Genomic DNA, 11,880 nt, shown 5'->3' with positions numbered 1-11,880 from the left:
TGTGAAGAATTACTAATGCTCTGAGTAAAATTATCCTCTGCGTTTGGCTGGTTTTTTTAAAATTACAAATACATGAGGCCTGTAGAGCTTTCCCTATCTGTGGAGCTGATCTGCCACCATGAAAAAGCTGCAGGCACCGAGTTTGGCTCTGCAGCAGGAAAGGGAAACCTGTCAATCCACATGAAATGCTGAAACAGCAACTGAAACATTTGCTTTTCCCAGCAGGCACCCAGGGCCTCTTTGAGGATTAAACCTACAGCTAAATTTAGCCTGGTCTCACTGGAGTCAGTATCAAAAGTTATCAGATCAGGACATCTCTGGAGGGAATGACGTCTGTCCCGTGGAAGTCTGAGCCCCTGAGCCCTGGCAGCCTCCTGTCCTGCCCTGGGCTGCAGCAGAGCTGGGAATATTCTGTGGAGCCACAGACTCCAGAGACATCGTGGGATTCTTCAAAGGACATGAAATACCTGCTCTCATCTGCCTGCTCACTTACAGGTCCTGAGCAAAAGAACCCTGAACTGGATGGCATGGGGCTGGAGAATGGTGAAACCACCTGAACCATTGTTATCCCTTCTTTTTGGAGTTGTTTTTTCAGTGTGGGTAAGGCTTGCACTGACCTTTTCCATTGGTGGGTCATACCAGTGGAAATTCCCTTTTCCAGGGCAACTTACCCTCTCATCTGCTTTACATTAAGGAGTGTTTATAAACGTTTTAAGTTAAATCTGTGGGGAGACAAGAGAAACCCTTCAGAATACAACCAGGCCTTTGCAGATTTCTGTTTAGTTTGATTGGCTGTGTCATGTTTTCCTCATCATTCCATCTCTGAGCTGTGGAAAGAAGTTACTCCATTGCTTTAGGAAACACTTCCCTCCCATTTTTTTTCTGTTTGGAGCAGAGCCTGAAGGAAATAAGTGTCTGTATAGGGCAGGTGGGGCTTCCCAGAGGTGCTGGAGCAGCCCTGCGTCCCTGCAGTGGTTAAAATGTGCTTTTTGAAAGGTCCATTTTTGCTTCTCAGGATGAAGGACACCAGGCTGGAACTGTACCAGACTGCCAGTGCTGAGCCATGGAAATTCAAGACAAATTCCATCCCTCTCACTGGGAAAGGCTTCACTAAATGGAACTTGTGACTCCCCTGTGGCCTTCCCAATACTAATCCCATACTTCTCAATACTAATTCCATATTTCTCAATACTAATCCCATTCCTCCTAGATGCTCTGAAGGTGCACAGAGCTTAAATTCCAACCTCACCTGGAATATTTTTCCTGTGTTTTCTTGGTTATAAGCTGTGATTTGACTCAGTTTGAAGAGCATGAACTCTACACTTAGAGAACAGAGCAGCACCTATGGGACCATGCTAAATATTCACACTTATGCAGGGCATTTTGATTTTTTTCCCATTTTAAGTACTGATATTCCACATAAATATGCTGGAATTATGTGTGTGTTGTGTGTGTGTATATTTACCAGTTCCAGGTGAATGCCTTCCCCCTGCATAGGTGACAAAAGGAAAAATAGAGAAAACTGGTATAAACACCAAAGGAATAAATTTCCTTCTTTCCTCCCCTGAAATCTCAGGAAATCTGCTGGGAGGACAACACCCCAAACACCTTTTACCCTGTTATTTCCATTTGTAACACGTTCAGGCACAGTTGTAGGGCATGAAGTCTGATCCCTTTCTTCAACCAGGATCATTTTGTCACCAGGTCCTGGTGACACAGAGCTCCTGCTGGGACTGGGAAGGGTGAAAGAAACCCAGATTTCCACAGGTGCCACTGGACAATCAGAGTCACTTCACAATTTTTATTTGTTGACAGCTTTTATAAAACAAAATTCCCCTTGGATCAGACACCTCATAAAACATTTATTTAGAGTCTCGTGCATGCTCGTGGTACATCAGGTTCCAGTAGAGCAGAATCTGCAGGACAGACAGTGGAGCTGTCAGGCAGAATTCCTGTTTTCTACTGAAGGGGAGGGAAACTCACAAAATTAAGGCACTGTCAAACCCCAAGCTCACAGACCATTTGACCTTTCCTACTGGCTTTCCTCTGCTTGTCCACAAGGATAGTTTCTTATCTGTAATTAACCATCAGGAATTACAGTTTTGAACAGGGACACACACACACACACACACAAAATCCCTCATTTTCCTTAAATCCTCTTTCCATTCCCAGCTGGAATGGAAACAGCAGCAAAGCTCACTGCTAGAGATGGAAAATGCTGCTGAGGGAGCCCAGTGCTACATCCCTGTATGTACCACTCACTGTGGTGATCCCAGCCCTTGGGTGATACCATTTTTGATCACAAAAATCAGTTATAACAACAGCTCTAAACTACTCTAAAAGCCAGTGTTCACTAAGCAGAACACCAATGAGCTGACAGACCCCTCCTGAGCCATGCAACGCAGTTCAGATTCTCCACTCATTGGGCACAAGCTGCATTCATAGCCCAGCAGTTTGGCCCGAGGGGACTGACAGAAGATAATCAGGATTTTCAGTATTTTATCAGTCCTTTAAAGTAGTTTTTCATCAGCTGGTGTGAAATGCAGGGAAGGTTGATTCCTGCATCCAGGGAGTGTTCAGGCTGTGCTGTAGCACACCAGGATCACTGCAAGCCCAAGCCAGTGGCTGTGGGCTCAGGGCCAGAATTAGAAGTTCCAACTGCAATGTTAAAAAAAAACCAACAAAGCCAGATTCAGGTCCATGACTTAGGTGCCCTGGCAATTATAAATAAATAGTAATAAATACTTACACTCACACACACTCTTCTTGTATCCCACAGGATTACAAACAAACCAGAGCCATGCTTCTCCCCTGGTTCAATAGGATCAGGTTTGGGGTGGGACACACTAACAACGTGCAGCAATGCCACACATGGCACTGGGAGCATTTCACAGCTTCAGAGCTCTTGCAAACACAGACTTGGTTAAGCAAATAACAATGTCCTGTCCATTAGAGTAAGAGGGAGCTGAGGTGAGGGGAAAAAGGGTTTGGCTTGGCCAAAGGCCATGTCCTTATTGCATATAAAATGTCACATTATTTGGAGATATGGCAGGTGTGGGAGCTGGGAAAACCCAGATCAGGCTCATACCAGGCCATTTAATTTCCTCGAATATGAAACCTGATTTCCACCCTGATTGTGTCTCAACAGTTTGTTGTTTTGGCAGACACCAAAAAGGTCAGTGAAACCTCAAAGGAACTTAAAGAGTTGCAGGAGCACAAACCATTCCCTCCATTCATAAATAAACACAGTGAAAGATTTGACATCAATTGAAAATGCTGCATCAGATTTGCTGACAGCTTGGGAACTGGCACCCACTTACCACCCTGGCACAAACCTACAAATCCCTGAAAATCTGATCAGAATAGAGAGGCAGAGACCGAGAAGCAAGCAGCAGCACAGAGAGCAAAAATGAAATTCAGGGACCCGCCTGGCAGTGTCCTGGCTTCCACCTCTCCTCTGGAGTCTGAGAGAGAAGGACTGGAGCATAAAGGAGGTCACAGGTGGCTTGCAGACTCAGCTCCGGAAGAATTTTCTTGGCCTATTTTCCGCGTTTCTGTTGCTTTTTTATTCAGCTTTTTTTGCCTTCCGTTTCCTCGTGCCTTCGTTCAGCTCCTCTTTGGACTTGGCAGGAGGAGGAGGAGGGTGGGAAACCTCGTGGGAGGCCCCATGGTGGTCGTGGTGGTGGCTCTGGTGGCCACTGGAAACAGAGCCAAAGATCACTGGGCAGACGAGGTTTTCCAGCGGAGCAAACGGTGAGGCATGGGAGTGAGTGGCTGTCATGAAAACCTGCCAGGCAACAGGGAACACTCAGAGATCACACACAGCAAGGAAATACTGACTGCTGAGCCCAGGTAAAGTCACTGCTGCTGCATGTCTCAAGGCACAAGGATCTGCTTGTATGGTGGAGAATTCAGCCTTGAATTCCCTGAGCAGATCCTACAGCCAATGAGCTCTGCAGTGGCTCAGGAAGGTGAACATTCCCAGTTTAGGTTCTGCAATTTGTTGGTAGCAAAGCTGCTGTAAACTCACCTTGCAAACGATCATGAACATGGTGAAAAAGAAGATGAGGTTGGCTTCGGAGATGGGGAGCCAGTGAGTCTGCTGCAGGGTGAAGAGGACTGTGCCGTACAGACTGGCCTTTGTAGGGCTGGAAGAGAAAGAAAGAGGTTTTCCGGAAGGTTTGCACCCAGCCCTGACTGGTTCTTTACATTTTATTCTTGGCCTGACTGGGAATTTCCAGGCTGAGGACTTACAAAGACATGTGAAGAATTTCATTTGTTTCTGGCTTCCAGACCCCTCGCAGCAGCTGCTCGAAGTTTGACATCAGGGCCACACCAGAACCTGTGAGACAGAGAAACCTGTCAAAGAGCTGGAACTGCCACAGCACAGGGCTCTGGATCCCCAAGGGAGAAGAATAACACAGGGGGACAGAGGGTTCTTGACATTCTTCCCAAATTTAAAAGTTAGACTAAAACAACAGAGCAGGGCAAACACTTCCTTGACTTTCTGCCAAGTGGTTCCTGATGCAGGGAAAGGGCATTTGCCTCTTGCAGTTATTGATGCTCAAGTGCTTGTTCCAAACACAAGCTAAGGGAAAACTGACTGGCAGAACTCCCTGAAAAGACACAGGTGAGGTCAGAGACCACAGGAGAAAGAATAAAGAATTCCTGCTTCCAGTTCTTCACGCATTGTGTGAGGATGAACAAACACCTCCTTGGTGGGAACCTGAGTGACCCAACCCACATCTCCCTGCTGCTCCCCCTGAGCTGCTCCAACACTGTCCCAGAGCCTCTGGAGCATCCCTAGTGTCACCTTTGACCCATCCTGTGGCCATCATCACAAACCACCCGTGGTGGTACATGTGGTGGGCGTGGTGCACTCCAGCTGCAATCTTGCGCACTCTGACCACCTCCTTCATGGCCACGAAGATGAGCTTCACGGGCAGGAAGCTGACACACTTGTAGAAGAGGTTCATGGGACAGAAGAATATCAAGTACCTGAAAAAAGAACACAGATTTGTTCTGAGCTGGGATGTGCAGAGGGGTAGTGTGGCAGACTGAGTTATGGCAGGTGGGGGTGAAGGAGAAGAAAAAAATTAAAACCAAAAAAACCCAACAAAACAAAACAACATCCCCCCCCCCAAAAAATTCTTAATTTCATAGTTAATTCTAAAGGGAGACCAGCATGCAACAAAGCTTCTCTATAGCAACAACTCAGTGAGCCCTCACTACTAATGATCCATTTTGAATAACATCCAATAGTTTTAATTGAGAATTTTTTAGAAGTTTCTGTCTTGTACGGTCCAGAAGCATCAGCTCATATTGAACAAGAAGCTACATATACTGAAATGATATTATAGACAGAGGACAGATGTCAAATACTTTTTCCAGAAGGCTGCCATATTTTTCAGCCTTGCAAGAGTATCTTTCTCTTTATTTTCTCAAGTATAGAAAACCACGTAGCTGAGGGATGTACTCTGAAAAATTAATGAAAACTTCACTCAGAATGTTTCCTAACAATGCTCATTCTGCCACTCAAAAGCACCTACAAACCATACAAATGGAGGACGTTAAAGGTTAATTTGAGCACATTTCACCAATACAATGAATAAACTGCCCCCAAATCTTCAGGATGTGCCACTCCTCTCTCCCTCAGTGTGGGATCAGTGGGTGCTGCTGCTCCTGTGGTTTGGCCCTGGCTCAGCAGAGGCTGCTATGAATAGAAATGCCCCAGCCCAGATAATCACAGCATTAGGCAACTGGTCAGGGAAACTGGGAACTAGAGCCAGGAATGCAAAAGCCTCAAAGACTACCTCAGCCCACCTCTGCTCTCCCCAGTTAATCCAAGTGGGATCAGAGCTGTGTCACACAGGGAGAACATCTCCCTCCACACCTCCCTCCCCACTGCAGCCAGGGCAGCCTGTGCCACCTCAGGAGGGGTGCAGGGGACTCACCACACTGCTGTGGCCAGGATGACACTGGAGTTGTGGCTGAAGTAGCCGATGGGTGCCTCTCCCAGCAGCAGATCAGCGAGGATGTAGCTCCCAAAGCAGTGGAGCATGGCACAGAGCCAGGAGGCAAAAGGGCTCTTCCGGGACATCTCCACGGCTCCTGGGAAGCAGATTGGGAATCACAGAGTCACCAGGGGTGAAAAGGACACTCAAGGCCATCTAGTTCAGCCTCGATGAGAAGGTGGATCTACAGATCAAGCAGAAACTTCAAGACCCACTAAGAAAGAGGCTTGCGGTGTGTGTTCTCTCACAAAGTAACTCAAAGAAAAGTGCTTGTATAACAAAACACCAAAGTGTGAAGCCCAAACAAGTACCAGAGATGGTCAAGAAATGATCACAGACTGCAGACCCCCCAGAAGGTTTGACGTGAACAGAGTCCTTAGAAGTTTATGGCTGAGAGTTTCTCGCCTTTATTTGCTGCTATCAGAAAGAACATTTTTTTCACTTGAAATCAATGTGTTTTTACAGTCTAAAAATAAAATTCATACTAGTACCATTCTCTCCACTGCTTCAACCTAGGTGCCCTCTAGAATTCATGAACAATCTGTTCAGCTCTTTCATTCATAAGATAACCTGTAAAAATAGAACAGGAATTCTTAAGCTTTATTTGAGAGAAGAGGATTTGAGGGTTCTTCCCCACTCCTGTACTTCCACTTCCACACTCCTGTGGTCTCCTCCCACAACCTGCTATGGCCTTTTTAAAATTCCTGTAGCAATTTTCATCTACATTTGGACGTTTTCAGGGAAACCTCCCAATAACATCAATTCTGTGAGATTCTTTCATCACCTTAAACTGCTCCAGAATCCTTCGCGCAGCATTTCAGATACAAAACTCTGTTCAGTGAGCAGCCAAAGAGAGAAAATGCTAAAAATGTCATGTCAACATGATTACCTGCTCCACCTTAAACAGCAGTAAGGGAATCAGCATGAGCCAAAGCTGTGAGTGCCCAGGCTCTTCCATCCTCAGGGACATTTGAACCAGCTGAAAACACAGCGGCAGCGAGACAGCTGCAACAGCCGAGACATGAAACTGGTTCTATAGGAACCTGAGGTTTAGCTTGAGGCTTAAATTTAGTAACACTTGTTTTTGCTTGGCTCCACGAAGCCATGCTGTCTCCAAGGAGGAAACAGGACGGTTCTGTCCTGACACTGATGTCAGCCCAGGGGCTGTGGGATGGGAGCACTGCAGGAATCCAGGGAAAAGTACACCCCGGGCTTATCCAGTCCCAAGTGGATTCCTGGGCTTGCATACGTTTAAAAGCTATTTTTGTGAGGGCTGCCTGTTAACTGCTCCATTCAAGGCAGCTGGGAGTGATCAGGCCTGGAAAACCCAGCAGTTGTTTACAGGGAGTGTAAGTGGAACAGCGTGTGGATTGTACGGCTCGGAGGTGGCACAACACGAGGTTTGAAAATCATTCCCGAGCTCAGGGGTGGTTTTCCCCTCAGTCACTGCACAGTTAACAGTGAAACTGCTCAAAACAGAGCACGAGGGGTGCACACATTATCAGAAACACAGAGAGAAGGTGACGTTTGGACACGAATGAGGTGCAGCCAAGCAGAAGGTGAAAGCCAAGGCGCAGATCTATCGATCTGTGCAAGATAAGCCCAAGAGAACAAACAAAGCAAGGTCAGTTACAGTGCCTGAGAACAGCTCAGGGCATGGTCCAGAGGGTGGGAAAAACCAAGGTTTTTACTTCCAGCCTCTTTGTATATAAACAGGAGGGAGGTGCTGCCACAAAAACATTCAAGCCAAGGGACTGGCCAGGAACGCAGATCTCAGTCCTGGGGTGGCAGCCAAGCGGCCGAACTTTAATACCTCAATGCGGCCGGAATCCACTCTTAAATAAAATCCGAGATTATTTTACAAAATCACAGTCACGGGTTCGTGGGTTGTTTTTTTTTTCTTTCTATTTAGAACAGGTGTCGGAGCTGTGCCATGGCCCGTGCCAGGCACCGGTGACAGCAGGCAGAGCAAGGGGACAGGCAGGTGGCAGAACCTGTTGGCGCGGGGCAATGCACTCTCCTGCCGGTACCGGAGCTCCTCCCGTGCCCCCCGGGCCCAGCGCCGCACTCACCGGGCTCGTACTTGAGGTAGAGGACGGAGATGATGAAGTAGGCGGTGTCGAACAGCGGGAACATGGGCAGCGCGGCGAAGGCGGCCGCCAGCTCCCCGAGGGGCAGCGCCTCCGCCAGATCCATCGCGGCCCCGGCTCCCGGCTCTCAGCTCCCGGCTCTCAATTCTCGGCTCCCGACCCGGCTCCGCAGGCCCGTCCCGGAGCTGCGGCAGCTGCGGCCGGCGCTGCCCGGGCCGGGGCCGCTCGCTGCCCGCGGGTGTCCGGGCGCGGAGCCGCCGCGGGGAGCGCAGGCGCCGCCGGTGAGCACAGTGCCCGCCCCTTCCGCTTCCCCTCGGCCCCGAGCCGCCGGAGCCATGATCGGGGATCTGCTGCTCTGCGGGTACCGGGGCAGGGACCGGGGCCGGGGGCGGCTCGGTCGGGTTAGCTTAACCCGGCTGTGCCTGACCCTGACCCTGTTCCTGTCCCCCTTCTCGTCCCCTTCCCCCCTTCCCCCTCTCCATCCCCGTTCCCCCTCCCCGACCCGCTTCCCTGTCCGTCCTCCCTCCCCTTCCCCCTCTCTTTTCCTGTCCGTGTCCCCCTTCCCCGACCCCCTTCCCCAACCCCTTTCCTCATTCCCGGCCCCCTTCCCCGTCCTCACTCCCCTCCCTCGTCCCTCTTTCCCCGTCCCCCTGTCCCTTTCCCCGTCCCCCTGTCCCTTTCCCCGTCCCCGACCCCCTTCCCTGTCCCTCTTTCCCCGTCCTCCTCTCCTTCCCCCTCTCCATCCCCTACCTCCCCGTCCCCGTTTCCCCGTCTTTCCCGCAGGACGCTGCTGGTGAACGCCGGTGCCGTGCTCAACTTCAGGCTGTGAGCGAACGGGGGAGGGAGGGCGGGCGGGGGAACGGGGAGGATTTTTTGGGGTTCATCTGACTGACACGACCGCTCTGCCCCGCAGGAGGAGGAGGGACACGGAGGGATTCGGAGAGGAGCCGAGGGAACCCACGACCGGTAACGGACGGGCCGCGGGAGCTGGGCTTAGCCCTGCCCTGGGCCGCCTGGACTCGCACAGGAGTGGCCTTTTCTGCAGGAAATCCTTGGCCAAGCCACAGTTTTCCACCCCTTTTTGTTGGATGTGAATTGCTCTGCGGCTGGAATAACTGGTTTATTAATTTGAAAACTGAAATGTTCCGAACATCTTAGTTTTCAAACTGAAATGAGGAGAAACACACACACACACAGAGACAAAAAAAACCCCCACATTTCTTTCAGCATTTTTCAATATAGGTGCCTGTGCTACAGGTAACACTCTGCTCACTCCCTGATTGCCATTTCCACGTGGATATACCTGTGTTGCTCCCTTGTAGCTCTGTTTGCTGGTTAAAAATCATGGGAAGCCTTTGAACTACAACTGGTCTTCCATTTTTTGCAGTGTGACCCCTTGTTATTGTTTATTAGTTATTTTGCCATGTGTCCTTACAGGGTTGCACTGAGCAGAGCATCCATCATTCACCTACAACCTCAAATTTCAGTCTGAAATTTTTGTTGTATTTTTTTTTTGTCAGAGTTGCTTGTGGTTTTCAGACGGTGCTGAAAATGTGACTTGTCTGGTGTATTTTGCCTATCAAAGGCTTCTCCTCTTGATTTGTAGGTGACAATATCAGAGAATTCTTGCTGAGCCTCAGGTATTTTCGAGTCTTCATCGCCTTATGGAATGTCTTCATGATGTTCTGCATGATTGTGTAAGTAACCCTGTGCAGCATCTTGTCACTTGGTTTTAGAAAGTCATATATTGGCATTTTTCTTGCACATGTAGCACTTCACACATCTCTTTCTCTCCCACTCGTTTATCCATAATTCTTTTCACTTCACTTCTTTATTTCAGTTTTCAAATATGGGTTGTCCTCGTGGGTTTTTTTTTGCTAATGTGCAAAAAAACCACTTGTGCATGAAAACCACCTGTGCCAGCACCTGAGTCCATTCAGTCTCAGGCAGAGGTTGTTTGTTGGGGGTTGCTGAAATCAAACATCACCTGGGTTTGAATTTTGGGACATTTTCATTTGGAGGGGGTGGAAACCCAGCAAGTTAATCAGATTAAATCAGCTTTGTATTGGTGTGGCTGTGACTATTTTTCATCTACTGTTTTTCTGCTGCATCCCACAGGTTGTTTGGATCTTGAAAGCCAGTCATGAACACATCGGAAGAGACTTTTGGCCGGGAACAAACTTTTCTAGGAATAAAAGATTCTGATGCTTTCCAGCTGCAGCCCAGGCTCATGGAGGGTCAGGACATGCTTGTCCCCTCCAGGTTCCTTCTCTGCCAGGGCTTTGAGCCACAACTTTCACACAAATTATCTCGACTTCACTGAAAGAGAACTTTAACTTGGTTTTCTAAGCTCAGAGTGGGGGGAGCAGGGGAGAATTGGAGCTGCAGTCCCCAGTTTCAAACCTCTGCATTGCCATCCCAACGTGGGCTGTGCCAGTTTGTGTCACCTCTGTCCAGGTCACACTCTTTAGTTCTCAGTTTTGTATAAAAGTTGAGCAGAATGTTGTTGTAACTTCTCACTATTCCATTAGTTTTGTTGGAGGAGTAGAAAAGAAATACTAAAAAAAAAAAAAAGCCATTCTCACCTTCTCCCTGTTTTTCCAGGAAAAAAAAATGCTTTTTAAATTAAAATTTCAATGAGATGTTTTTTTTCCTAAGCAATATGTAAGGGATTTTGAATGGGTAAAAATGGCAAAAATAATTCTCTAAGCCAATGTTAAGGGATCATTTTGGAATAATCTTGGATTTGGTTGAATAAAGTTGTTCTATTTAAGGGCAAAATATATATTTGATGCCATGTTCATTCTGTTATGGGAGACGTTGATTCTGTATCAGTGTATTTTGGGAAATTGTAGCTGATCTTGTAATCTGTCTGGATTCTTGTGTTATTTATATTGAGTTGGCCTCTCTGACCAACAGCTTTTCCCCAGAATCACCAAGATAATTCTAGAGAGTGCAGTGCTGAGTATCTTTTAAATCAAACTATAAACTATCAGTGGCTCTTCTTCAGCTTCTTCAGCTGTTGAGGAGAAAGAAGCCTCATTAAATTATTCTGAGCCCCAGGTTTTAGGGAATATTTTGAATTTTATGTGGTAGAGATAAACACTGAGATGCAAGTGTTGGGCACCTGCAGCATTTTACTTGAGTCACCCTCTTGCTTGAACTGAAGTTTTCCCATTAATCAAACATGACAGGGCAAGGGTCATTTGAGGGAGGATGTCTAGCTGTAATGAACCTAGAAAAGTAAGGACAGGCTCCTTCAAACGTGGTTTGAGCTGTCCAGAAATATGTACAATCTTTGGTTAAATTTAAACATTTTCCTTGTCTGTAATTTCTGTATATTTCAACCTTTTTCTGATTCTTTAGAATGAAAAAAAAAAAATAGCGTGCTGTCTTGTCAGGGCATAAAACACAACCCAGGGATTGAACCAATACAGTTCTTGGAAAACATTTTGTTCCTTAAACCGAGTGTGAAGGGAAGGGTGGATGTGGCATCCCTGTGTGTGAGTGACCTGCTGAGGCCCCTGAGCTTTGGGCTCGGGGGTTTTATTCTTCCTTGTAAAATGATGACAGTGTGCAGAGCTGACAGTGCTTTCTGAGGGAACAGAGGAGGATGGAGCTCCTCTGGTGAAGGAATTCAAACACTTTTATCACCCTGCATGGACTGCGTGGCTCCAGAAAGTGCTGTCCCCACAAGACTACGGTTGAGCAAAAGAATAAAAGTTGTGATTCAACTTCGAAGCAGCTGCTTTAAAACAGTGAGATCGGAAGTTAAT

The 11,880-nt window shown here is 47.7% G+C and overlaps 1 protein-coding gene across 2 annotated transcripts; it reads right to left on the bottom strand.

Moving 5' to 3' along the window:
• Positions 1 to 1,786: 1,786 nt before the first annotated feature.
• On the bottom strand, positions 1,787 to 8,378 carry TMEM38A (transmembrane protein 38A). 2 transcript variants are annotated; one of them, XM_085040879.1, is made up of 7 exons: positions 8,087 to 8,225; positions 6,506 to 6,584; positions 5,955 to 6,111; positions 4,814 to 4,998; positions 4,255 to 4,342; positions 4,031 to 4,148; positions 1,787 to 3,787 (listed from the first exon to the last, which is right to left on the bottom strand). In XM_085040879.1, exons 3-7 carry the CDS (start codon positions 6,098 to 6,100, stop codon positions 3,566 to 3,568), a joined length of 759 nt encoding a protein of 252 aa, XP_084897005.1. In that variant the 5' UTR covers positions 6,101 to 6,111; positions 6,506 to 6,584; positions 8,087 to 8,225; the 3' UTR covers positions 1,787 to 3,565. The 2 variants fall into 2 exon arrangements, with proteins under 2 accessions (XP_084897005.1, XP_084897004.1); XM_085040878.1 differs by lacking the exon at positions 6,506 to 6,584 and having other exon boundaries at positions 8,087 to 8,378.
• Positions 8,379 to 11,880: the final 3,502 nt, after the last annotated feature.

Source organism: Lichenostomus cassidix, chromosome 28 (genome assembly GCF_008360975.1).
Source record: "Lichenostomus cassidix isolate B80296 chromosome 28, HeHo_3.0, whole genome shotgun sequence".
Lineage (NCBI taxonomy): Eukaryota > Metazoa > Chordata > Aves > Passeriformes > Meliphagidae > Lichenostomus > Lichenostomus cassidix.
Note: the sequence above shows the minus strand (reverse complement) of the source record. Positions and strands in the feature narration are given on the sequence as shown.